General features: G+C 36.8%; 2 protein-coding genes across 22 annotated transcripts in view; one reads left to right on the plus strand and one right to left on the minus strand.

Moving 5' to 3' along the window:
• dlg3 (discs, large homolog 3 (Drosophila)) overlaps nt 1-15,002 on the plus strand; it is a 73,349-nt gene extending 58,347 nt beyond the window's left edge. For 14 of the 16 annotated variants that reach the window (XM_047802178.1, XM_047802174.1, XM_047802176.1 and 11 more), the window contains 11 exons: nt 756-870; nt 8,811-8,987; nt 9,440-9,515; nt 10,020-10,122; nt 11,859-11,900; nt 12,360-12,410; nt 12,494-12,595; nt 12,710-12,882; nt 13,039-13,148; nt 13,281-13,372; nt 13,538-15,002. In XM_047802178.1, coding sequence (XP_047658134.1) covers nt 756-870; nt 8,811-8,987; nt 9,440-9,515; nt 10,020-10,122; nt 11,859-11,900; nt 12,360-12,410; nt 12,494-12,595; nt 12,710-12,882; nt 13,039-13,148; nt 13,281-13,372; nt 13,538-13,644 — 1,148 coding nt within the window. In that variant the 3' untranslated portion in view covers nt 13,645-15,002. Of the gene's footprint in view, nt 1-755; nt 871-8,810; nt 8,988-9,439; nt 9,516-10,019; nt 10,123-10,650; nt 10,697-11,858; nt 11,901-12,359; nt 12,411-12,493; nt 12,596-12,709; nt 12,883-13,038; nt 13,149-13,280; nt 13,373-13,537 lie in introns of all 16 variants that reach the window. The other 2 variants (XM_027135171.2, XM_027135176.2) reach the window with 1 other exon arrangement.
• A 1,368-nt stretch (nt 15,003-16,370) lies between these two features.
• tex11 (testis expressed 11) lies at nt 16,371-26,123 on the minus strand. Of its 6 annotated transcripts, XR_007138262.1 has the most exons (30): nt 25,764-26,110; nt 25,456-25,571; nt 24,966-25,050; nt 24,750-24,829; nt 24,489-24,569; nt 24,236-24,355; nt 24,021-24,101; nt 23,845-23,930; nt 23,624-23,681; nt 23,425-23,520; nt 23,030-23,111; nt 22,755-22,833; nt 22,510-22,661; nt 22,085-22,170; nt 21,808-21,945; nt 21,610-21,712; nt 21,119-21,243; nt 20,569-20,654; nt 20,394-20,447; nt 20,200-20,267; nt 19,967-20,053; nt 19,770-19,840; nt 19,118-19,234; nt 18,797-18,869; nt 18,528-18,677; nt 18,275-18,383; nt 18,070-18,190; nt 17,290-17,342; nt 17,014-17,181; nt 16,371-16,757 (listed from the first exon to the last, which is right to left on the minus strand). XR_007138262.1 is itself a non-coding variant. In XM_027135167.2 (29 exons), the coding sequence occupies exons 1-29, from the start codon at nt 25,789-25,791 to the stop codon at nt 16,686-16,688; spliced, it is 2,772 nt and encodes a 923-aa protein (XP_026990968.2). In that variant the 5' UTR covers nt 25,792-26,103; the 3' UTR covers nt 16,371-16,685. The 6 variants fall into 6 exon arrangements, 3 of the variants coding, with proteins under 3 accessions (XP_026990968.2, XP_026990969.2, XP_047658129.1); XM_027135167.2 differs by lacking the exon at nt 17,290-17,342 and having other exon boundaries at nt 25,764-26,103; XM_027135168.2 differs by lacking the exon at nt 17,290-17,342 and having other exon boundaries at nt 20,200-20,240; nt 25,764-26,102.
• Nucleotides 26,124-26,694: the final 571 nt, after the last annotated feature.

Raw genomic sequence — 26,694 nt, forward strand, 5'->3', positions numbered from 1 at the left:
TTATTACTTATGATTACTTATTTATTGTTTAGTAGTTTATTATTTATATGGAAGAATTTTCTAGACTTTTTGTATTTACACTTTTTCTTTGTGTATAGAAAATGTATTTTTCTTACTAATATACCCTCAAATAAAGCAAAAGAATATTATACAAGTAATTAAAATTTTCATTTTCACTAAGTATCGTATGCGTAAAAAAAGGCCATTGTTTTATTCTTGAACAAGTGATTAAAAAAATATAAAACACAATCTACTGTAACTATTTGAAAAAATAAACACACCTTATAGTAAACTCACCGCTTCACTGATTGACAGGTTTCTATTTAAGGCATTGGAAATGCAAGGGGAATTGCAATGTCGTTGAAATTGTGGCAGCCTCCATATGCTACACACAGTAATTGAAATAGTAAATGAGGTAATTGGAAATGGACATGCAATTGAATGTATCACAATTTTTTTGTATCGAAAAATAGAAAATACAATTTGCAATTAGTTAAAGTCAAGAACATACTTCTATTATTAATGTAATATTAAATACTGTAATTAATTGAAAATGGAACCCTAAGTCACATATTCATGCAATGCTTATTTTTACTGTATCAAAAAAATATTGAAACACCACTTTAACATATTGAATTTGTTGTATTGTCACACCCCTTATGTATATACTTCTGTTCTCTTCGGTACAGTCAGCAACTCTTTAAGCTATGTTTTTAAATAGAGTATGATTGACTCTGTTTTTCATTTTTTGGCAGAATACAGCCGTTTTGAGTCTAAGATCCACGACTTGCGGGAGCAGATGATGAACAGCAGCATGAGTTCTGGGTCGGGTTCCCTACGCACCAGTGAAAAGCGCTCCCTCTATGTCAGGTAAAAGACATGTCTAGCTCACCCTCCTGCATACAGTTTATGGTGACTACTTGTAGAAAATCAATAGGTTTAAACCATCTCATGCAGGCTGAAATGCCTCTCTGTGGTTGAGCATTTCATTTATTTAACCTTTGTACTTTGACCTGACAGATAAAGCGTGTGTCACAAACAGCTATACCTAATGCAGTATTTGTAATCATGTAGCACTTTTACTGACATTGTCCTCTTTTTGGTTTTAAATCTGTACACATGTGACCATCACTCAGTTTGAGTCTCCATGGGTCAGGGAAAATTGATTAAAGCGGTGGTTTTCAAAAATTATTCTCTGGGTTTTAGTCCCCTTTTGTTAGTAGCATCAGAGCACATTTCCCCTTTATCTGCACAGCTATTTCTATTATTGCGCTATTCTATACAGCATACATGGTGTTTAATCAAATTTATCTTTAAAACATGTCCCACTTTTTACATGTAAAGCAGGTTTAGTAAATTAATAATAAAACCATTAGAAATGTTTATAGTTTGCTTAAATAATTCATGAAAAGTTTATCCAAAATTTTGGTTTAATCTATGGCTAAACGTATTCTATAACTGGAATGTAGTCTGTAAAATAAGAACAGCAGTATAATCCTATTCTATGTGGCAAAACAATTTAAAAGACTGAACATAAGTGAGTTTAAAAAAAAAGATAAAAGATTTTATATTACATTAATACTAATAATTTCTTTATCACCCACTTATGTGTGAATATTTTCACCTTGTTAGTTGTTGCATGTTTGCAGGTTTTGTTCTGAGAACACATACTAGAAGCACTGAAGGGGAGAGGAATCCTTTTCTGGTTAAGATTACAAGGATGCAAAACCTTTGTAATATTTGCACATTCAGTTTCTGCGTGATGATTTATGATAAATCCATTCAAGTAACATACAAGTTAACTTAGAAGCTTTAGTAGGCTTTTCTGGGTGTTGTCATTAAGGGGCAATGGTAAAATTTCATAATTTCGTAATGTAAATTTTCTGTGTTTATGGCACTCCCAATAAAATTTGTGCCGTATTGCTTATCTTTCTATATTACAAACTAATGACGAAAAAACCTTAAGACCTGGTTATTTTTAGAGAAATAAGCTATCATTTTGAAGGTTACAAACAATTTTATTGTTAGATTTAAGAAATTTAAATGTCTCATTTGTTTCATTTAAGGTCTGGTTTTATCTCTTGGCATCAGACACTCTAGGCAAGAATGGCAGAGTAGCATGGTGAGAACCATTGCTAACCAAGAACAGTATAATCTCTGTCTCAGTTTAGCCAAGTAGCACCTAGATGATCCTTAGTTCGGGAACTTTGGGCTCTGTTATGTGAAGCTTGGTGGTGTCAGTGTGATGGTTTGGGGATGCTTTGCTGCATCAGGATCTTGATGCCTTGCTGTCATTAAGGGAATGGGTTTTCTGCATAAGAGAATTCTTCAAGAGAATGCCAGGTTATCAGCACATGAGCTGAAGTTGAAGCACAGTTGAGTTATACCCACAGGACAATGATCAAAGGACACAATCAGGTCTCCACAAAAAATAAGAAAATTAGATATTTGTAATGGTCTAGTAAAAGTCCAGATCTAAAACCTACTGAAATGAATAAGGACACAAAACATGCAATTAATACTTGAAAGCCTTCAAATTTCACTGAGATGAAGCAGTGTTGCATGGAGGAGTGAGGAGTGGGCCATCCAACTACAGAAAATGTTTAGTTGCCATTATTGCTGCTTTAGGGGTGTTGACTGCAATCACATAATTTTTGTTCCCCCGGGGTTCCTATGCAGGCAATAAGACAAATTTCATGTCACATCATGCGCAAACACACATTTGGCCATATGTAACTAACAGACGTTAAATTCTCTTATTGGTAAAATCAGTCTGGATGTCAAACATTTTACAGCGCAAGACACAAAAGAGGCCCATTCAACTTGTTGAACATATAGTGCATGAGAGTAGAATGTCAAAGGAAAGAAAAACCAGTGGAACAGGTCTTTCCAGTTTCTTTAGTATATTACCTGTCTGACAAGGTAAAAATAGAGGCTCTGAACTAGGCACATTGCAAGGCACTTTGTTTCACCTACATGGAACAATTCAGTCAGCACAGAGGAAATTGACCATTGTGATCACTTTAACCAAATACATAAATATGAGTACACAAGAAACTGTAGTAACAACAACCAACTACACAAGTACTAAACTAACATTTACAGCATTTGGAAGACGGCCTTATCGACATACATAAGTGCTTAAAATTCTAACATTGGATACACTAAAGTTAGGGTTGCTGTTGTTTGAGAAATGCTTCAGAAAACTGAGTCGGGACGACAAACAAAACAAAAATCAAAACAAATGTGTAGCCAATGAGCAGAAAGGGGCATGTCTTGTCAATATGGGGGGAGAGAGTGTTCAGTGCACATGTATGACATTAGCAGAAAGCGATTTTAACATTGACACAGGATAAAAACAAAGAAAGAAAGCAAAGAAAGGCTTACGATAAGGCAAGAAGTAGGACCCGTGTTAATATAGGATCAGCTTTCCAGCGCTGGAGAGAACTGAAGGAGCAGAAAGTTGGCCGCATGTTCACAGATTCGAATTTCTGAGCTAAACGCAGTTACTACACAAATAACACCTCTTTTTTCTATCGTAGTAATGTAGAGAGGCAGCTACAACCACGTTTTGCTAGTAACAGCATTTAGCTCATTAGTTATTGACTCAGGAAACTCCAATCTGTGAATCTTTGAATTGTTAGACGCAGAGGTTGTTTTTTTCCTGTTCGATAGGTGAGTAACTTTGGTTTTGCGTTGTTTCACAGAACTAATATATGCTGTCCTTTGCATGATTATGCTTGTGTGTCATTTTTGTTTGTTTGTTTATCTGCAATTGTATTGTTCTTCCCTTCAGCTATGATAGACACATTTCTTTCCATTAGTTGCATGGGTTACGTATGTAATTGTGGGCGGAGCTATCAATACAGGGGTGGGACCCATTTTGGTTAGGGGCGGTTTTGTTTTGGTGATTTCAAATGTCAAAATTGGCTTTCAGACCCTACCTTTAATGCTGGCTCACTAGGTTACATACTTAAGATACCATGAGTTTAAAACATTGTTCAAAGTTACAATGAAAAAATGTCAAAGGTTGTGTGTTTTTTTTAATAAATGCAAAAGATAGGGAAAGAAGTGCTAGTTGAAGTGTTTCCTGAATAAGTAGGTCTTTAACCGCCGTTTGAAAATAGCCAGTGACTCAGCTGTCCGGACCTCTAGAGGAAGTTCCAGAACAGAGAAGAGTCTTGTAGTATATTTGCCTCTTACACTGAGAGATGGTGGAACCAGTCGAGCAGTGCTGGTAGATCGGAGGGTGTGGGGTGCAGTGCAAGGAGTGATGAGGGCTTTGAGGTAAGAGGGATTTGGTCCATTTTTGGCTTTGTGGGCCAGCATCAGTGTTTTGCTATGCGTGCAGCTACCAGAAGCCAGTGGAGGGATCGCAGCAGCGGGGTGGTATGCAAGAACTTTGACAGGTTGAAAACAAGCCATGCAGCTGCATTTTGGATCATTTGCAGAGGACGGATTGCATTCATAGTTAGACCTGCCAGCAGTGCGTTGCAGTAATCCAGTCTTGAAATGACAAGAGACTGAACAAGTACCTGAGCAGCCTGTGTGGATAAAAATGGCCGAATCCTAATGTTGTAGAGAAGAAACCGACAAGAGCGAGTCACATTAAACATGAGATGAAAAGGACAGTTGATTGTCTATCAACTCACATAGCTACACCCAGCTACATGAGTACACAATAAACAGTAATATATACAGTGAGTAATTATTTGCAGTGCAGCCTGCAAAAAGTACAGTAAGTGAATTTTGTAGCTTGTAGATCTTCCTTTAGCTGCAACAGCAACCTCCACTAATTGTGTCCTTTAGTTCGTTATAAGACTGGCACAATCTTTTTTGGATCATTCATTCATACAGAACAATCAGTATTTGTGAGTTATCTTGATTGAAACAACCCTCTTTAAATTGTTCTACAGCATTTTAATTGTGTTTACATTCAGGACTCTGGTAAAGTTTATAAGTTGATCACTCATAACCTTAAAACAACCTGAATGATATTATTTAGGTCCTTCTTGTATCGCCAAAAAAGTTCTGCCTCATTGAGGCATGGGCTCCACAAGACAGGTGGGTACTTATTCTGAAGCATTGATAAGGTAGGTAGCATGTATCAAAGAAACATCCACATAAATTCCCAGGACCCAAGTTTTACCAGCAGTACATTGCCCAGTGCATCACCTCCTTTTGCTTGCCTTTTTACCATTGGGCATCCTGATTTCATATATTCCCTAGATAAGCAGTGCACACACTCTTGGCTATCTACACCGTGATTCACCTTTGAAGGGGCAGTGATAGCTCAAGTGGTTAAGGCTCTGAGTTGTTGATCAGATCGTTGAGGTTCAAGGTCCAATACCGCTACGCTGCCACTGTTGGGGCCCCTGAGCAAGGCTCTTAACCTTCTCCAGGGGTGCTGCTAACCCTGCCCTCTGACTGCAATTTTCAGAGCTGGGATATGCAAAGAATGAATTTCACTGTGCTATAATGTATATGTGTCTAAAATTACTACATCCTCATAGCTTGTAGGTGCTTTCAGAGGTGCACAGAGAACAGCATGGACACTCTGATCAGTCTAGGGCTACACAGCAACATGTTCAGCAAGCTGTGATACATGGGGTGTTCTGATGGTTTCTACTATAACATGCATTAATGTTTCTGCAATTTGTGCTACAACAGCTTTTTGGTGGGATTGGACCAGCCAGACTAGCCTTACCTATTGATATGTACTAACAACTGCAACAGTATTCCTTAATGCAGGGGTGTCAAACTCAAATTCACAGTGGGCCAAAATATAAAACTGAGATAAAGTCACGGGCCAAACTGAATATTTATTGAAAAATTAACTGCAACTGATATGTGATATTCAACCTTTTTCATATGGAAACAAACTTTAGTTTTGCTTAAATACAGGATTTGTAACAACCAGAGCTTGATATTACAAACACATAAGAAAATAAATTTGAAATAAAAGACACATCAGTGGTGTTCATTTCACAAACTTTGACCATACACTTTTTGACAAAATAATTAATTAAAGGGCCTTAAAAAATTAATTTACAGCCTTTACAGCAGCTTCACTTTTTGATTTTGCTTTCATGAACATAGTCTGCCGGGAAACCAGACTTTTTTTCATCTCCTCCGCCTTCTGGAGCTTCTGCTTTACGTCCAGGTCCTTATTCTTCTCATAATGTTTCGTTTCATAGTGTTACAGACACATTAGCTCTGTTAGCACACAAGATAAACAGGTCTTCCCTTTTATATACGTGAACAGATAATCTGCCTCCCTCCTGTCTTGAAACCTCCTATCCTCCCTCCCGTCCATCTTTCGTTTGGCCATTTTTGCGGAGGGTGGAATTAACTTGCCTAATGTGACTGTAACATGGTTGTTAACGACTGTAAACAGAGAATGAGGGGCGCTTGCTGTTCGTGACTATGTTGACTATGCTGTTTGATACAGTGGCAAGGCATTCTGGGATTTATAGTATTAGCAGGGAATGCGGCTAGCCAGCTGTAATGCACATTTGATATGATCTCGCGGGCCAAATATAATTACACTGCTGGCCAAATTTGGCCCGTGGGCCAGAGTTTGACACCTCTGTCTTAATGGCATTGGACTTCCAATTGGGCAGTTGTGGGATGTGCAGGTCAAAGAAGTCAGATCCTTTTAGGCCTCAGGTTGAAACTTACAGGACGTAAAGTATCTGCTGTTGTCCTTTTGGTGCCAGATATCATATCACACCTTCATTGGTCTTGTTGAGTCCATGCCTCAGAACTGGATCTATACACACACACACACACACACAGTACTCTCTGAAACTATTGGACTCAGAATGCCCAAAGATATTTCAGCTTTATTTTCTGGTATTTCCTGTCTATATGTGTTGAACAACACTAAACCTTTGTGGAACCTTTTGTTTTGTTATAATGTTTATTTTGGTTGCATCAAGCCTACAATTCATTGACATTACCAATTTGTTGGTTTATTAGTTTGTGGTTCTTTTCCAGGCTTTTAGCACGGGCTTTTTCTCTTGTTGTATGTTTTGGAGTGTTTCCCCTTTAGTCTCTGGAGATGAACTGCGATTCAGTTGGTTCAAGGTCTGGCCAGTGCATCCTATTGTATGGCCTCTTTATTTTTGCTCTTAGTCTTCTTTGAATGGTGGATTGTGATACCTTAACCCCTGCCCTGTGGAGGATGTTGATGTTATTGACTGTTTTTTGTTATTGTTTTTTTTCTTCTCTCATCATGTATTTTTTTTGGCCAAATTCTTGTGTGTCTGTTTCACAATATATGTTGGTTTAGTGTGTTCTTTCTTTTTCAGGACAAACTGTTGTATCGACTATACCCAATTTTTGTGCAATGCCTCTGATAATTTCCCATTCATTTCTCAGTTTGGTATTTTCCTTAACTACACTCTAGATGAGTTTCTGCTTGATTTTGGGACTGATTTTCCCCTTCAGTTAATGTGGGGACATGGCCTGAATCTGGGCTTGTTTAAACTGATTATTTGTCTAAATAATGCTCAAATGTGTGGTGTCTATGATTTATTTTACTAATCCTGATTAAGGAATACCCACAATATCCAATGATGGTGAGCTGCCCAGGTAGTGTCAGCAACCCGACCAGACAACTCACAAACACTACCCAAGCCAAATGGAGCACTATACCGTCTTCTCAGCCAGGATTTAACCCATTTGTTTATCTCTCTTATTGTTTTTTATGCAAAAAATCCATACTAGTTTTTCTGTTAAAGTAACATTTAATCATGCGAGTTTTTGTGAAATCTCTGTGTAGTCACCAACATAAATTTGTTGCTATCAAGAGCAGGTGTGCGGTCTCCTGGTCTGGTTAAATCATCTAATGTGTGTGTTATAATTTGAAAATCATGTAATGTGTAGTCTGCCTTAGACAGCTCTCTTCATTTAATCTGACAGGTCAGACCAGGATAACAAGAAATACCTATCTGTCACACGGTCCAAAATATTTGTTTGCCTAAAACTCGGGTGGACTGATACAAAATGTTTTGTGTCAATTAAATATAAATACCAGGAAATAAAAGCTGATATTCTAGATATAACAGTCTCAAAATATAGCACCATGAACCACTAGGTGTTCATGATATTGGTTGCTGAATCTTTGTCTTAGAAAAGGGTTACTGCAAATCAGTAAATTACTGTGAGTGATCACCTTTATCCTATGATGAAATCTGGACTGGGTAGTACTGGTATGACTGGGGTCCACTGTGTTTTGGAGATTAATTGTAATCTGACCACTCAAACTACCCTCGGAGGTGGTGTAGGATGTACTGTATATGTCCCATTCACAAAATGTTTTCATGTCATCCTGACGGCAACAAAGGACCACTTAATTCACTGTCATTACACAGACCACAAGATTAAAACATTTGAAATAGAATGTACATAATTACATGGACATGAACAATATACTGCCAAAAAACAAATGCAATGAAAGTTTGTCTTGATAAATGTTAGTGTTACCCTTCCTCCAACAAGTGGTCACTGTAGATGCAGGTGTAAAAGGCTGTTTTTCAGCTGTCCACTCAAGACGGATATTAGTACCATGTGTGAACAGGGTTGTACTGACTTAACATCTTAAAAACATATTAACTGTCTTATTATTTGATCGTTATTTTGTCACCTATAAGTATACAGTGGGTATATATTAAATTTTGCCTGAAGTACTTTTTTTCATTAGTTTTTATTAGAGCCTTCATTTGCTTACTTATTCTTCCATTTGGTCACTGAGACACGCAGAGACAATGATTTGCATAAACACTCTGTTCCTCCCATTTGTGCAGGGCTCTGTTTGACTATGACCGTACCAGAGACAGCTGCCTACCCAGCCAGGGCCTGAGTTTCTCATATGGAGACATATTACATGTCATCAATGCCTCTGATGATGAGTGGTGGCAGGCACGGCTCGTAACCGCCCATGGTGAAAGTGAGCAGATAGGGGTTATTCCCAGCAAGAAAAGGTACTGCATTACCAGTCATCTTTGACAAAAGATAACAGGTTAACATGAAAGTAAGAAGTGGTGTGGGAAATGTATCATATTACATACAAATGCAGATGTATTTAATGGAAACAGTTCAATAACAGTAAAGGAATAATTTATTATACTGGGTTCATTTCTAAAATCTGATGGATTGTTAAGACTCAGAGGGGGTGGGGGTGGGAATAGAACCAGATACAGGTACAAAAGGTATAAAAACAGTTGGTTGGTTCAAAGTACAGCGTACTTAATATAAATGCATCTTGCAATGGAATATGTAACAAACAACAGTAGGTGCACACAGTAAAAAAAAATCCTAATGCTTGTGCTAGAATGAAATGATTTGCATTTTAAAGGGAACATTTGGCATATTTGTTGAGCCACTTAGTTGCAAAAGCAGCATAATTATAATATCACATTTTTCCTTTTTACAGGGTGGAAAAGAAAGAGCGTGCTCGATTAAAAACCGTCAAGTTTCATGCTAGGACCGGCATGATTGAGTCCAATAGGGTGAGTGTGATTGAAAAGCACCTCACTCCCTTCCTTTCCATCTGGTCATCTGTTTAAACTACATGCTAGATGATCAACCTCATTGTGTGTATGGGGAGCAATAACATTCCTACTAAAGTCAGAGAACAGGAAGTTCCTCATAAGGCTGTCCATGTGTCACTGGATGTGTAGAGATGGACAGATGCATATATTTAATACAGAGATGCAGTCACTTGCTGTGAAGGAGACCGAAACATTCACTATTTAGTGGACTTTTATTAGATTGAGACCATGTTCCTTTTTTACATTTTACATTTGTTACATTTTGGAGTTTTCCACTTATACACATTCATTACCTCATGATGAATGTCTCTGATACATTACCTTCCATTAGTTGTTTTATTTTTTAATTTATTTTGCATGCTTGTGTTTTGCTAGCTGTGGGTGTGCTGTTGACTGTATTGAAACCCATTTGTTCTGTTTTTCATCTCTCATTTTCACTCCCCTCATGTGGTCACCCCCCAGCTGCCAGTCAAAGTAAAGCGCAAAAAAAGCTTCAACCTGTCACGCAAGTTCCCGTTTTACAAGAGCAAGGAGAATATTGTGCAGGAGTTGGTGGAATCTGAACGTGAGTATAAGTGTGTGTGCGGGGGTACAAGGGCTCTAATGCTTCCTGTCCTTCATGCTTCATCCTCCTTCATGCTTACCTCTGGGACAGCGTGTGGCTGGCTTTTGGTACCTCGTTATACCTTTAAGTCCTCTTGAGTAGACAGCAGACCCAATCAGAATACAGTGTTCTCTGGCCTGTGTGCTTGGAGTGAGGTCTCAGATGTCTGCTGCTCACTGGTGTAGAGATGCACTAATACTCCACTGCTGTGCTTTACCTAGTCCTTTTCATTTGCCTGCAAAATCTGTGATTATTGCCATTACAATCTAATGCTTAAAGTAATATTCTACATGTCTGCACTGTAGACTAATCGGTGCAATGTGTTACACTTATATAGAGGAACAGATCAAGAGCACAGCCAGTTTGTGTTAGTCTCTCTCCATCCCCAGAGAGCACTACACCCCTCCTCTCAGACTCTCACTAACATCTATTTCTTCCTGTCTGCTCTCTTCTTTCTTTGTTTCTGCTTTCACCTTTCGGGACACTCAGGACTTCCCAGGGTTAAGCGATGACTTTTATGGATCAAAGAGTTTGAGTAAGTGTGTGGTTATACTTATCAAGCAGCTGTCCTGTGAGATTAAAATAGCTGTGCCACACACACAAAGATCTTTCTCTCTCTCTCTCTCTCTCACTCACACTCACTTTCTCTCACTCACACTCTCAATCACTCTCCCAATCTGGCTTATTCACTCACTCACACACACACACACACTCTTGCTCACTCACACACTTACACTCTCACCCTGTCTCTGTCTGTCTGTCTCTCTCTCTCTCTCCCACTAGCCACCCAATTAGAATATGAATATGATGAGAGTTGATGATAAAATGACTGCTACATTTCCAACATTAGAAACCTCATTACACAAGGTGTATGTTACAATTAAACTACAGATGTTTTTTTAAGCATATAACTTTTTCTATCTCATGCTGCAAAGATAGACATGCCAGGAGTGTAAATGTAGAATGTAGCATCTACATTCTATTATACGTTATATTAGTTACACGTTCATCTGACAGCAGCAGTGTGACATGTCAAATTCTTGCAGTACAGACTAAACAATTTGTCTCCACTGGGCATTTAATATTTTATTGGGTGTATTGAAGCAACAATACTGTTTCATGGCCAGTGCTAAAGCGCCTGTGTGTATTGTTATTTGCACAGGTCATGCTCGAAACACATTATCCTTAATGAATCATTTACTTTGATTCTTACAATTCCATGTTTAAAAGTCATCGATTTCCTATGCAAAGTACAAATGAAGTCACATAGCACTGATTTTGTATTTGAGATTACAATTTGTGTTAAATTGGTTGAAACATGTAGTTAGTGGATATAACGTGCGTCCACCATTTTATTTCAGTGAGAAATTAAATACCAGCATTTTTACTGTGGCATAAATTGTAATCAGTTTTTGGTGTAGTAACATAGACATGGTAATAGGAAACACTGACCAGGGAGTGGAGGCCATTTGGGACTTTACAGGAGGAAATACTTAAATTACTTCTGCCAACCCTTCCATTTCCCTGTAAATGAACTGGTGGACATCTTTGTGCACTTGCAACACTTGCTTTCCTTTTATTTCTGGTCTTTATAACCTTCCTGTAATATGATTATTTTTATTCAAGCTAGTCTGCACTTTTTACTAATTATAAAACTGTTCACATGGTGATATTTAAAAACTTCTTTCTTTCTGCAGAATGTTTGACGTCTAATACCAGTGACAGTGAGAGCAGCTCCAGTAAGTGACTTGAAAAAGCCCATTATTGTATAAACATCTATAATTTTTTTTTAAAGAAAATCTAGCCCAAGTATTAATACAGGAAAACATGTAGAATTCTCATTTTAATAGAGTGTATAAAACATTTCTTATGTAGGCATTAAAATTACAGCAGCTTGTACACTTGTTTAGTGCCTACTCGGATTATCAATGCCCCTCGTACTGCTTTACTTGAGCACTGTATTTTTTCTGGGGAGATTAATAGCATTTGAATCACTTTCTGGATCACAGTTCAAATCTGGAGATTAAGATACTTTGTTTTTTTGTTTGTTTGGGCACTAATTGCACTTTTGGTCTATTATGTGTGTGCATATATATGCATGTGCATGTGATCATTAATTGTGCAAGTCGGTGAAAGTCAATTCCATCTGTTCTTATGTGTGCAAATTCTTTTTTCCTTATTTGTATTTTTGATAATAGAAGGGCAAGAGGACACAATCTTATCCTATGAACCAGTGATTCGACAGGAGAGTGAGTATTCACTTGGAAGAATAATTTGTACAAATCCACCCAATAAAAAGTTTCATGTTTGATTTTTATTACTTCCATTATAGTTCACTACACAAGGCCTGTGATCATCTTGGGTCCAATGAAGGACAGGATAAACGATGACTTGATCTCAGAGTTTCCCCATAAGTTTGGATCCTGTGTTCCACGTAAGTATGCCAAATTCAGCCATAGGCAGTGTGTCATCAACGGTTCTTTTTGTCCTTGTTTTATAGTTATGCACAGAAACGCATTCATGGAATAAACCATAAGTATCCCCTTAGATACAACTCGTCCACGGCGAGAGAATGAGATGGATGGGCAGGATTACCATTTTGTGGCTTCAAGAGAGCAGATGGAGAAAGATATTCAGGACAACAAGTTCATTGAAGCAGGCCAGTTCAATGAGAATCTCTACGGGACCAGTATTCTATCTGTTCGGGCAGTGGCTGAAAGGGTTCGTAATGGCTTATGGTTTTCTAATGCAAACGTTGCACAGCACCGTAACCTGGTCAATAAACAAATTCATTTGTGTTTAAATCTGATTCAATATAACACATTTTAATTATTATTATTGGTGCAGAAAACCCATGCATTTTCTTTCTGTTTGTAGGGGAAGCATTGCATCTTGGATGTGTCTGGGAATGCTATAAAGAGACTCCAACAAGCACAGCTCTATCCTATTTCCATTTTCATCAAACCAAAATCCATTGATGCCCTAATGTAAGTTTTAATCTTTCTAACTCAGCTCGAGTGTGAAGTAAATTATGTAAAATGTTTTATATGCCCCACGCCCTTATATGTGCTGGTGTAAACACATTAATATAGTGGTATACGTATGTTCCCTTTTTATAGGGAAATGAACAAGAGGCAGACATATGAACAAGCCAATAAAGTCTTTGATAAGGCAATGAAGCTCGAACAAGAATTTGGAGAGTATTTCACAGGTAAATGTTCTTGTTTTTCAGTGGTATGTGAATAAAATCATTATGGAACAATTTACTGTCTCCACATTATTGTAAATGAAATATGTAAACTGTCTTTCTGAAAAAAGAGTCTTTCTGGAGTTGACAAAATTCAATTAGGTTTGTGTGTCCTCTCTCAATTCACAGCCATAGTTCAGGGTGACTCACTAGAAGAAATCTACAATAAAATCAAGCTGATCATCGAGGAGCAATCAGGCCCCTACATCTGGATTCCGTCCTCAGAAAAACTCTGAGTGTGCAGCCTCCATCCTCTGCACACACGCGGAGTAATATTCCAACCCCTGCCCTGCTCCAGCCCGAGTCCTCTCCTTCCCTTTTTACTGAAATGTTTCATATCAAGTTTTAGTGTCATCATTATGTTAACTCAAATTAAAAGAAGTCTTATCCCCTATTACTGTGACTGTGCACACCCCTGCATGAGTTTCTCAGCAAATCCATTCAAGACTAGGAATTTCATTACAAATTATTTTTGTCTGGTAACAAAAAGGGAAAATGAACAAATCACTTGTGTTTGGATGGACTTCGGAAGCCAATGTCTCAAGACAGAAGAGTGGGGTTTGGGATTTTGGGTTTGGGAAGTTTCTTAGAAATGCAGACTGACTGAAAAGCTGGAACCCTGTACATGTTCACTGTTGCATTGTAAAGAAATGGAAAATGCTGATCAGAGACCATCAAGGTTTTCTACAAGGACTAAACACAAACCAAACTTGCTGAAGGTACTGTTCATGGATCACTGACCATGATTATAAATTTGGTGGAGAATCTTAGAACTTGGTGATCTTCAGTAATCACACAGCAGTTTGCTATTTGGCTGGCTGCTCCTGCCAGTTGATCAAGAGACCACTGAAGGCAGAACAAATGGAAAACAGAATATGAATCTATACATTTATATTACTGAAATCACATGGTAAATAAAAATCCTATGGAGATTTTACTACGTAATATTATACTATGGTACACATTTTACACTTCACTAGAATTGTCTATTTGGAGGGCTGTTAGAGTTTTGTCTTGGTTTTTTTGTGTTTCCTCTTTCCACATTTTTTTAGCTGCTCTTTATTAAAGATGGAATAGAGGGGTGTAACTGGGCTCTCTGCAGAACACCAAACTGCCTTACAATTAATACAATTAGTTAATTCTGAGGGGAAGCTAAAAATTACTCAACCGATCAGTGCTTAATAGAAAACTCGATCAAACTCATGTTCTGAGTTTTCTGCCTAGTTTTGGAGGCCTAACTTGTGAGTGCAATAGACTTAAGTGTCTTACCTCTTTGAAATCCTTGTTTCATCATTGCTTATCTTTTAGTGACTAATTTTTGAATAATGATTTTGGCAGCCAAGGCTCCTCTTAAGCTATTGAACAGCAGCTAGCCCATTTGCACTTTCTCAACCTAAGTCTCTTCGCTTCAGACTGAACGGTAACATGGTACTGTCCTGTATGCTGCCCAACTGGGAAGCCTTAAAACGGGTAGAATTAAGACAAAAATTGTATTGGATGTCCTTCTCAATATTAAAAGTCAATAGAGCCTGGATTGGCCTAAGTTCCCTAGAGCTGCCAGATGTTTTCATTAAAGGTGTTTGGGATTGTTTTATATATTTTTTTCTTTATATTTTGGGCTGATGTGACTTCTGTGATTATCATTGTAGCAGGATTGAGCTCAGAAATCTGGTGATTTCATGTAATTTAGCAGTAAAATGGCAGCAGTGGTATGATGGAAAATAGAATATTCCCTAAAAGGAATATATGTCTGAGCATCTACTGATGCAAAGTTGTTATTTTTAGGATTGTCCCTCATTATTTACCATGCCTTGGGATCAGTGCACCTGTGATGAACCTACTGTACATAGTCTGAACAAAAGAGGAAAAGCCCACTGCAGTTCTGAGCTTTCCGTTCTGCATTAAAAAGGGACTGGGCAGGCTTAATGATAAAGAATTATTAATGGCTCCTGGATGGAAGTTTCATAATCCTTGGAGGTCCAAGAACCAGCCTAACATTTACTTCTATGACCACAGGAAGTGATGAAAGTGACCTCCAGACTCAAGAAAATGTATCTGCAGGCATTTCCTAAGCAGATGTGACCATCTGCCAGACATCATCATTAAACCAGCTGTCATATTTGTGTCAAAACCAGAGTTCAGGGAATAATCGAAGGGAACAGAGCCATTTATAAACTGCTTACAGACTGTTTCAAAGGGTGTTAGCTGTAAAATGTAAATATCCCCTCACTTGTGCTTCATGCATGCATGACACAGCTGGGACAAATGTTTTATAGATCACACGTCAGGTAAGTAAACCGACTTATTCTGAGATTAATTTCCATTCAAATGTGCCGTAATGTTGGTATTTCTCTCTAGACAAAAATCTTCAGCTGCCTATCAGAACACATTTCCTAGTCATTTGGGGATTGACTTCCCTAAACTAGGGCCTGTCTACTTGTGATATCTTGTGGAACTTGTCTGAGTGTATAAATGAAAATTGTAAAATAAATAAACGAACAAATAAAAAATAACTTAACACACACACTCATGAGACACAGACAGCAACCTGTAGGAGGTTGTTAAAGTAATCCAGGTGCATAACTATTTCTTTTAACATACAACAGGTCCTCTGGTGTTGAGTAAAGGAAAAGCTGACTGTTAATTTGTTGGAAGTCAGTCAGCCATGCCAGTAAAAGCCCAAAGAATTTTCATTCATTGTATTTTCTTCTAGAGAGGTCATGGAATCACCCATTGATTCTGAATGGCTCTGTGTGTACTGATGATATCAGTTTTTACTCCAGTGGAGAAACCATTAAACATGTTTAAGGGTGGGGCAAAAGGGTTCCCTTTTGTCTTCTTGGGTTATGATTAGTTATTAATGTGAAAGCACACGTATACTGATTGTAAAGAAAGTCCTTTTGTAACTACAAAAATGATGATAATGATCTTGACTCACATGAATACAAGTCTTCTATCCAGGTCAGGTGAGAACCTGAGGTGGTCAGTTCTATAATATTTTGGTTATTTATTTTTCCCTTTTTTCTTTTTTGAACTGGACAAAAGTTTATTTGTTTGAAATGAATAAAAACTGTGGTTCTGTTGAGATCTGAACATGGGTTTTTCCATTCCCCTATCAACAACAGGGTCAGTATGTAATTTTAGGATACAGTAAAGGACATGTATAGAATATACAGAATGTTTCCTAACAATCTACAATCTTTCAAGTAATGAGTAAAGTGTCACAGAAAAGTTTTCACTTGCTACTAAATACAAAAAAAAAGACCTAAATTAGTTATCACTCCTCCATTATGTGGTTCTTCTTGGCTTTGTCCAGCCTGTCCAGCACCACACTATACAGACCAGACATCTGCAAAAACGTTTTTTAATGTAATTTTTAGTCTATATTAAATTTGTCACTGACACCAAATTTAAGTCTCTAAAAATCATACCTTTAGGTATCAATAACTTATAAGCTGGGATCTAAAATTCTCCTACAATAATGATGATTATCATTGCATGTAAATCAAAAAGCATGTAACATTTATCCTATAGTGCCTAAAACTAATGTGACAAAATGCACTTTGGTGCATTGCTCTTACAACAGAAATACAGTGTTATTTCACCTGAGTCTGATAGCTATCTTGCATAGAACCCAGGTGCTGCAGGAAGCTTATCCCTAAACCACACCACTTTTCAGCCTCAGTATATTGGGACAGACTGTAGAGCAAAATCCCTGTGTTCCAAGCTCGAGTCAACAGCCATAAGATCTCCAGTTCAGGGAAGTCTTCTGACTGAATTGAAAAAACAAAAACAATTACACTACAGAATAACTTGGGGACTTGCTTTTCATTTTCATGTAAATGTTTAGGTTTGTACTTGCTCCTAAAATTATGAATTACCTTTCAAAACAGTGTAGTTCATCATGATAGATGGGTGACAAATGAAGGAAAACCTAATGGATTTCATATAGTGGGAGGGCAATTTGCTGGCAAGGTACGAGTCCACAAATTAAAAAAATAGCTTATCTTCTTTATCTTATCATGAAATATTTCTATCACGAGGGGAGTGCTGTGTTCCCGTATAACAATGTCCCATGCACAGGGCAGGAAGTCTGACATAATGGTTTGATGAGCAGGAAAATTATGTAAATCATATATCTCTCTCATCTATGGCCTTCAGAGTTACTATATCTCAACCCAGTATGAACAACTGGTGAACTATGGGAAATTTTTGGATGTGTCATACAGCACTCGCCACCACCATCGTCCACACAGATATATTTTTTTTAAAAGAATGTTGTTCCTTCTACAATACAGTTTAAGAAACTTGAGTTAAAGAGGCAAGTAGAATCTGATAGTGGCTTAATACCTTATTACTACATTTACAACTGAATGTATATTTGCTTAGAGTAATTGAAATGTAAAGTAAAATGTCTGTTCAATGTCTTGATTCAGATTAATCCAACCAGTCAGTTTTTTTTAGCCAATCAAAGAACAAGTGCTGCAAAAATTTTCAATTTAGCAAATTGGCAGGAAGAGCCTGGTGAATGCAGCATCTGCTAACTGAAGTGTAGATAAAAGCCCATTGACTGAAACAGGAGATTCTTTTTGAGATGGGGATAATTGCTGAGCTACAGTAGTTGATATGTGATGGGTGCTGAGTCATGCTGGCCAACTCACTGCAGCTGAAATGATGGACAGGGCCTCCTCATAGTAACCCCACGCTTCCTCTAATATACGGGGATCCACTTCACACACACCGCTGGGCAGTGACAGCTGGATCAATGTGTGTAAGCAGTAACTGTTGGGTGCAAACATAAAAGCAAGTTTGCTTTTAAGGTAAATTTTTGCCTTTATTGGCATTATGTGGCATCAGGGCAATTACCAGCAGCGTGCCAGATCTGCTTGTGGGTCTTGCTTATGTAAAGAGAGGGCAACTGATAGAGCCTTCTTACATACCACAGGAAAATGGGCTGGGGGTTTCATTGCTATGGCTGAAGATACAAATTGTTAGCCATTTAAATAATTATCTTATTACATTTCGGCACAGAATTTGCATACTTAGTCATATGAATATGTATAAAACCTACGTTTAAATTAGTTAAAGAAATGACTCAAATCAGTAAACAATATCTTACCTGCAACTGTCTCCAAAATTTTTGTATCAACGTTATCAAGCTCCAGGATTGACTCAAGTACAGTCTCAAGTTTGGGATCATTTAATTTGGCTCGTGCCTCAAACTCGTATAGAAGCAATATAGTGTCAGTTGGGTCTTTGGTATAGTCACCTAAAAATAAACTGAATAGCATGTAAAGGCTGATACATTTATGAATTTGTGTTTAGACTGGAATTTCTTGAAAGTTCTAGGTATTGCAGCCTTATTTAAAATAACTGAAAATAAGATACCTGAAGTTTTTAAAGCTCTCCATATCTCTGTGCAGACCTGAATGTGTTCTAAAGCTTGGGTCAGGATCTCAGCCTGGAAACATAGCAGATTAAGGTAGATTTAGCATACAGCACTCTCTAGTGGATCGCTCAGGGAACACCTAAAAATACAGAACACTTTAGTGACAATCCACATTCACTACTAAAAAACTGGTTATGTGGTTAAGAAATACTTAATATTTGCTACATAAAATGAAACTAATTTTCTAATTAAAAAAAAAATCCGAATAAGAAAATAATCAGAATGAAGGCTATGTCAAAAATGTGGCATAGCTTATCTGCCTGTTGTTCATTCTGAGGAGTCATGCAGCAGATGTCCAGACACGCAGCAGTAACCATCAGCAAGCACGTTTTCTGCCCCATCAACACACCTCTATCTTGAACACAATGCTGTGACAGCTGACCAGCAATAGAACCACAGGAACCAGAATTAACAGAAAATTACTTTGGAGACTTGGATGTATTCAGACATTAAGCATGACATACAACACATGTGTTCTATAGTACTCTACTGCCCAACATTTTCATACAGGGGCAACATGTGTTAAAATAGCTGAATGCAAATATTGTCAATATTGAGATCAGCTAATCTTTATTTGTGGTTATTCAAAATAATTTAATTGATGAAAGCTCTATTAATTGTAATATGAGATTGAATGTGATTGGTTCATTTTAAACACAGCCACAAAAAATAAAACGTAAGCAAAAAAAATTATCTTCATTTTTTTAAAAAAAATTTTAAAGTGTGTGTTTGAATGCACGTGTATAAACAATCTTATAATATTTTAGTGTTCTAATTAAACAGCCATGGGTGGATAAATGGATGAATTTATAGAGTAGGTTTCAAGACCCTAAATGATTATGCCAATGAGGTTAAGATAAAAATTGAGTTTATCATTTTCTGAGGAGAACATTTTATGCTATCTAAATCTACCTGGTAGCAGAGAAGAAAGAAATCCCTCATTCTAACAGAGCTGCTCTCACACTGCAACGCTGTGTTCCAAGCTGACAAAGTCAAAGAAATGTAATATATATAATTATGCCACTGCAGTCATACGGTACTTACAAATATACTGAATAATAAATACACATGTTCTCTGCATGTGGCAGAATAGGAAAGTAAGATTGCACCAATTCTTCTGAACCAGTTGGCCTCATCAGAGCAAAAGTCCTCTCCTTGGCCAGGTGCTTTTCTGAGTTGGGACACATTTTTCAGTGCTGTACAAGCACACACAACAAGCATAGCTTACACACTCTTGCAAGTATACTCTCTCAATTGATTACAGAAGTGACATCACCACTCTTAATGGATATTTATGTGAAAAGTTTATTCCTATTTCTCCAATCAATGTTATCACACCTACCCATCTTGAGATATAAGAAGAGTGCATCTAGACTAGAATTCCTGGAGCAATTGAAAGAATAAATGTGTCTCACACACACACACACACACACACACACACACACACACACACACACACACAAGTGTATATATATATACTATAATGCATGTATATATGTGTGGAAAGTGTGTTTATATATGAAATAACCTACTAACCTGTTTTCTTCATACACATTCTCCATTGTTGACATCAAAAGGCGAACTAAACACCTACATAAATAAAATTATTTTAGCAAATAATTCAGGTGCTTAAGTTTGCTGAAGTACTATACTGTCAATGCTGGTATATAATAACTTTTTACAGTTTGACACAAGACAGAGTTTTACTTACCTGAGAGCAGTAATTACTTGGACTACATCATGAGAGAGTTCACAAAAACGTTCGAGTGCTTTCACAGCTGTCTCCTGCTGCTTATTCTGTCATAAACAAAGATATTCTGTACGTCTGATAAAATATGGACACCTGACCATCACATCCATATGTGGTGTCATCCCAAACCTGTTGTTCCAAAATTGAAGCACACATTTATTAAGAATGTATGCAACAGCATTACGATTTCACGTCACTTGTGCAAAGTCAATAAATATAAGTTTTGCTGGTGTAGAAAAACTCAAGTGGTATGCATGGAGCACTTTGTACTGGATAAACTGTGTTCCATGCTCCAAGTTCCAGTGGAAAGTCTTCCCAGAAGAGTGGAGGTGATTATAACATCACAGCTAAATTTGTAATGGGATTTTCAAAAGCACACATGGGTGTTATGGCTAAATCTTGTACATATAGTATATAACTGCTATACAATTATTACAATAGTCTATTCACCAGTATAGTCTACTGGTGACAGTATTACAGATTACTACTTATATTCTGTGTTTTCACTGACATCCAAAGCAATTTGAGCAGCAAGGATGAGAAGGTTTGCTGCTGCATTCTCAGTGACAAGAAGTCTATCCTCATTGGGCACAGGCATCTGAGTTAGTACACCAATCTTTCCTATAGCCTCAACAGCTGAGGGGCAGAAGAGTTAAAACAGGTTGCTTACATGCAAAACACAGAACAATTAAACATTTTTGTTGCATTTTATACCTGGAAACAGTTAGCCACTTTTCACAACTTTACTGTAATTACACAGTATATGCTGTATTTTTTGTATTGTAGTCCTTATTTGACTTTTTTTGTTGTACCGTTACTCTAGTTACCAGTCTATACTCTTATGTGTGTGTGCGTGTTAGTTATCATATTCCGTTACATGAGCAGTTTATTCTACCCTCATTACAAGCATTCCCATCTATAACCTGGCATACTGTGCAAATGATATCTTGAATTGACAATATTTGTAAGTAGTACACATTATATTGTATGAATGTCACTAACCCTTCTCTATATTGTTATCCATAACTGCTATCTTGTAGATACTAAAATGCGTGAAGATGCTGTTCGGATCACACTTTAGTGCCTCTGAAATAGTATCCTTGGCCTATAAGAAATATTGAAAATTAGCTTTGAATATGAAATCCATAGGTATGCATGACAGTGTGTCTATGCATATATTTTAGAATTGTATTAAATTACCATATCTAATTGCTGCAAATAAAGAAAACAGGAAGCTCGGTTTCTCTGAAGTTTGGCCAGGTTCTGATCCAGCTCACCCGACTTGTAAAAACTTATTGAATAGTTGTACCACTGCAGAGCCTCATGATAGTTTTTGGCCTGGGCAGCAAAAATCACCATTTAATAATAATAATAATAATAATAATAATAATAATAATAATAATAATAATAATAATAATAATAATAATGTCAGAAGACATTATGGGATTTCCATAAAATAAAAGGCTATAAAGACTACCTCAATGCTTTTAGCAGCTTTATCCCACAGAAGGAGGTGAAGGGAGGTTAGATTGTGTGGTGATAACTGCCTTCCTGTGTAATGACCTAAAAAGTTATCAAACAGTGTTAGTCAAGAGGACTCTTAATATATTATTTTTCTAGTTGTGAAATAGTCTACATGCAGAGCCAGACAGGTCCTCAGGCGACTAAGTGTTTCCATGCCATCAGATTAATGTCAAACAAAGAAGAAGCCTTTATTTGTCAAAAAATCTACCTTTTGGGTGTTAAAAAGTTGGGATCAGACATGATCAGCACTCCTGGAGTAAAGAGGGTTAAAAGCTTTGCACAAGGGCCCAAAAGTGGCAGCTTAAACCCCTGACCTATTGAAACATAAACCAGAGCCTTAACTGTTGAGGCACAGTAGGTAGTAACAAGTCTCTGTACCTGTGATTGCATCCTCGATTTTCATTTTGCCCAGAAGTTCTTTGCCTCTCAACATCAGCAACTCAATATGCAACACAAGTGCAGAGCCCAGCTCAGAAGAGGATTCAAAATGCTGGCAAACCACGTTCAGAAAATCGAAGGCCAAAGTTTCTCTGTAAAAATCACAGTATAATAGTGACACAATGGATAACATTAAATAAACAAAAACAGATTAGAAGGGAACTTTTAGAATCAAATGTTGTTACCTATCCTCTGCTATGAGTAGTTTTACTGTGCTTAGACACACATCCAGCTGAACCTCTGAGTCAAGTAATTCCTTTAGTCCTATGATACAAAATATATATACTACAATATATATTGTTAATGTTAATCAGCTGCTCCTGTTCAGGGTCAACACAGCAGATAACCTGATTCTCATATTTTAATTTGGTACAGGTTTTATGCTGGATGCCCCTCTTGAACCAACACTCCCATTTTATCTGGTTTTTGGATCGGCACTAAAAAGAACCATTTTACTCACCAGATTTAACCCCTTCATCTGCTGTTCCACTCTTTAGCAAAATACGGATCTTCAGATAAATACCTGCTGGTTCTAAGTATTCCTATTATCAAAAGATGTTATTATTTTATAATCATTACAGCTCACTTTTTAAACAAAAGTCTCTGTTTACTGGTCAATCAATGTAATTTATTTTCAAGGGCTTTGTGTAGTGACTGAAAGAGTAAGGCTTTCTGTGTAAGTATACATGGAGAGTTTCCATTTTAAGGTTGCGGGGCTTAAACTCTAAGGAGTTAGGCTAAAGAGCTTGGAAATCTGGGAGAGTCTCACAGTAGAGGTGCTTTTTCCACATTTGAGTATTCTATCAATTCTACCTTTAAGTCAGTACTAACTAAGCATAGTTAGAAGAATTATACCTTATTAGCCAGGCTCACAGCATAAAGAGCTTTATCTTGATACTTCTGACAGTCTAACTCCAAATAAACTCTAGCAAGTAGTCTTAGGACTTTGGCCTGAAAAGAAAGTGCAGCAGACTATGGCATCATTTTTAAATAATAAACAGGTAGACAGAATGAACCAGACAGGTTTTGGTCCAGTGAAGTGTTGTGGACATACTTGCATTTCTGGCCCTTGAGAGTACTTTGGATTCATCTTCCCTATATCATAGCTTTGACTGGAAATAAAAGGAATTATTCTTTGTAAAGCATGTGTATGAATAAAGTGAAAGCTTAAAAAAGTCACTACTATAACCATCAAATGACCATCTAAATTATATACAATAGAATAGAATATATTCACTAAATTTTATCATTAACACAGTAAGAGTATAGTCTCACCTGAGCCAAAATGAGCTGTCCTCAAGCTTGTTTTTATTATATGTATCCACCCCAAATTTATAGCAAATTAGAGACAGATATCCAGTCTATTAAACATTTTCCCAGAACAGAAAAAAGATTAAAATACAACAAAAATGAAAAACAAGAAATATTTATTGTAGCACTTTATAGCACACCTCCTTGGGAAGTCTCAGAAGCATCTCTTTACATCGGTCTACACAGGAAACAGCCTCCTGTTGATTCTCTTGAGCAAGGGCCTGCAATGAAAAGAGACCAATGTTCTTTTCATTAATTCCTGTCTCCAGGACTTTTTGATTTGTGTAACATTTAATTTTGTGCATAATGCAATGTATTTTTTTAAGAAATGTATTAAATGTGTTTCTTTGCTCACAGATTCAGCTTTATAAGAAAGAACCCGCAGCAGGTCCTTCTCAGTATCTACTTTTGGTAGGTTGCTATCAACAACTTCACATCTTTGGGATATCAATCTGCAGTAAAGAGTCTCTAGGCTCTAGAAGGTAATATAAAACATCATCACATCATATTTAGCATATTTAAAAGTAATTTGTGCCCCTTATGTATGAAGCAATATCTTAATACATTTTTAACCCCGATATCATGTATTACTTCTAAATGACACTTACAGTTACAGCCTGACTCAAAAAATCATCAGCAAGTTTAGGATTTTTACAGTCAAGCCATGTTCTCCCAGTCTTAATAGCCATCTGAGAAATACAGATTACACAATTTAATAACAAAAAATATAAGCTGGAATTTGTAAGTAGATGTAAATGTGAATAAACGCTATTTTAACACCACCAAATAAAGTAAGAGACAAACATTTTCCTAGGCAAAGACAAGTTTTTAGGACAGTACAATAAAATGCTGTGATTATGTCAGCAAACCAAAATTTGCTTGCGTATTGTATTCTCTGATGGCTTCTCAGGTTCACACAAATACAGGAGTCGACAAGCTATGTGTCGCACTGAAACATAAAGGAAAGCACGTTTTTAGAGCGTATGTACATTTAAAACCAATAAACTGCATAGAAAACATGACACTCTACTAATGCGCAGTTTTGTAACAAATATGTAGAGCAATTAAAACTACAGTACTGAAACCTTTGGCTCTTTGTTGCTCGTTGATGGCTGAACCAACATTTTTGGTCACAGCCCAGTTCCACAACCGAAGAACATATTCTTCAACCTAAATAAAATATAATAGGTATTTACATAATGTACGTATAATATTTATATATAAATTTTATATTAATTTATTAAATGCAATAAATTAATTTGATATAAATACAACATAGATATAATATTAAATAAATTAATATTTAATATTTAATAAAAAAACAAATAAAAAATAAACAAATACATAAATATGCCAGCAAAATGGCTTTGAAACAGAAGGTCTACAACAGATCTACAAATCTGCCAACTAGCTTTAGCCAGTTTCTGATGAATACATAGCACGCTTGCTAGCCTACGCATTTACCAAAAAAATAACTTTTTATATAATTATTTTATTATGATTTGTTTCTTAAAATAAAATAAAATAAATGAAGAAATACATTATAACAAAAAAAAAATCTAAATATGTACTCACCTGTGAATCCTGGATTTTAGTGTGTTTCTCAGGGGACTCAACTTTATCAAACAGCTTCTCAATACATTCACTCACGGTCTCGTTTCTTTGGCTATGCAGGAGCTTTTCTAAAAGGTCTAAAAAAAAAAAAATCTTTAGCACCGAAAGCTTCTTCCAATTAAATGGTGTTCATAAAAATGTTACAGACTCTATTATATATTGAGTAGTCTGTTTAAATATTGAGTAGTCTGTGAGGTAAACATCACTGTGAGGTCAACATCACCTCTACAGGTGCTATATACAAACAGGCTAATATGTCGGATACTGACCTTTCACAGCGTTGGAAAACAGCTCCATTTTATTACTAACTGAAGACGTTTTTATTTTTAATGCGAATATTGTACAATATATACAAATAACTGTAATAAATATATATTGTATTGTCCAACAAAACCCGACCGTCAATCTGGAAGTACTTGCTAAGTTAGCAAGCTAAACCTGCCTCAAAGTCGTGTCTCGCGCATAAAGATATTTTTTGGCGCGAGAATGAACCGATGCGCTCGAGCTGAGGTGCATCTAGTGGTGGTGCTACATGTAGGTCGGTCATTTAGCACGTGAGTTAATCTCGTTCAGCAAGAAGCAAAAGGCGGAAAACATGTACTCCATGTTTAACATACGAATAACAATGTTAATTATGCAAGAAACCTTGTGCTTCCGACATCTGAACCACTTATTTAGATGAATCGATTAGACACATTTTAATAAAGTTAAATCTGTGTGTGTGTGAGTGTGTGTAAACACTCACTAAAGCTTGAACACAGTAGAAATACTAAGAATATAAAGAGTGAGGTATACATTGTTTTATTATTTTTTTTTTATCTAACAGAATTTTTTAAATTAAATTTACGTATTGTACAAGCAGTATTCATTCTGAAGGTAACCAGTGTGGAACCTGTTTAGGAACTTTAAGAAAAACCTCAAGGGTGAAGATCTCTCATGATGCTGGTGGAGAAAATACCAAATGTGTCAAAATAATTTGTATCTGTTTAACACTTTCTTGGTCACTGTGTAATTCCAGTTCAGGATCATGCAACGAGAAGTCTGCTTTCTCTCCAGAAGATGCAAAAGTTTTTTTTCCTTTTATAAACTAAGTGGATACTTGCATGACTACAAAATACAAAATACATTCAGTCTACACTTCCAAAAATAAAAAGGAGTGCATGGAGATGCCTCTGCATGAAGTGTGTTATTTCTACCATC

The sequence above is a fragment of the Tachysurus fulvidraco genome, chromosome 17 (assembly GCF_022655615.1).
Source record: "Tachysurus fulvidraco isolate hzauxx_2018 chromosome 17, HZAU_PFXX_2.0, whole genome shotgun sequence".
Taxonomy (NCBI): Eukaryota; Metazoa; Chordata; class Actinopteri; order Siluriformes; family Bagridae; genus Tachysurus; species Tachysurus fulvidraco.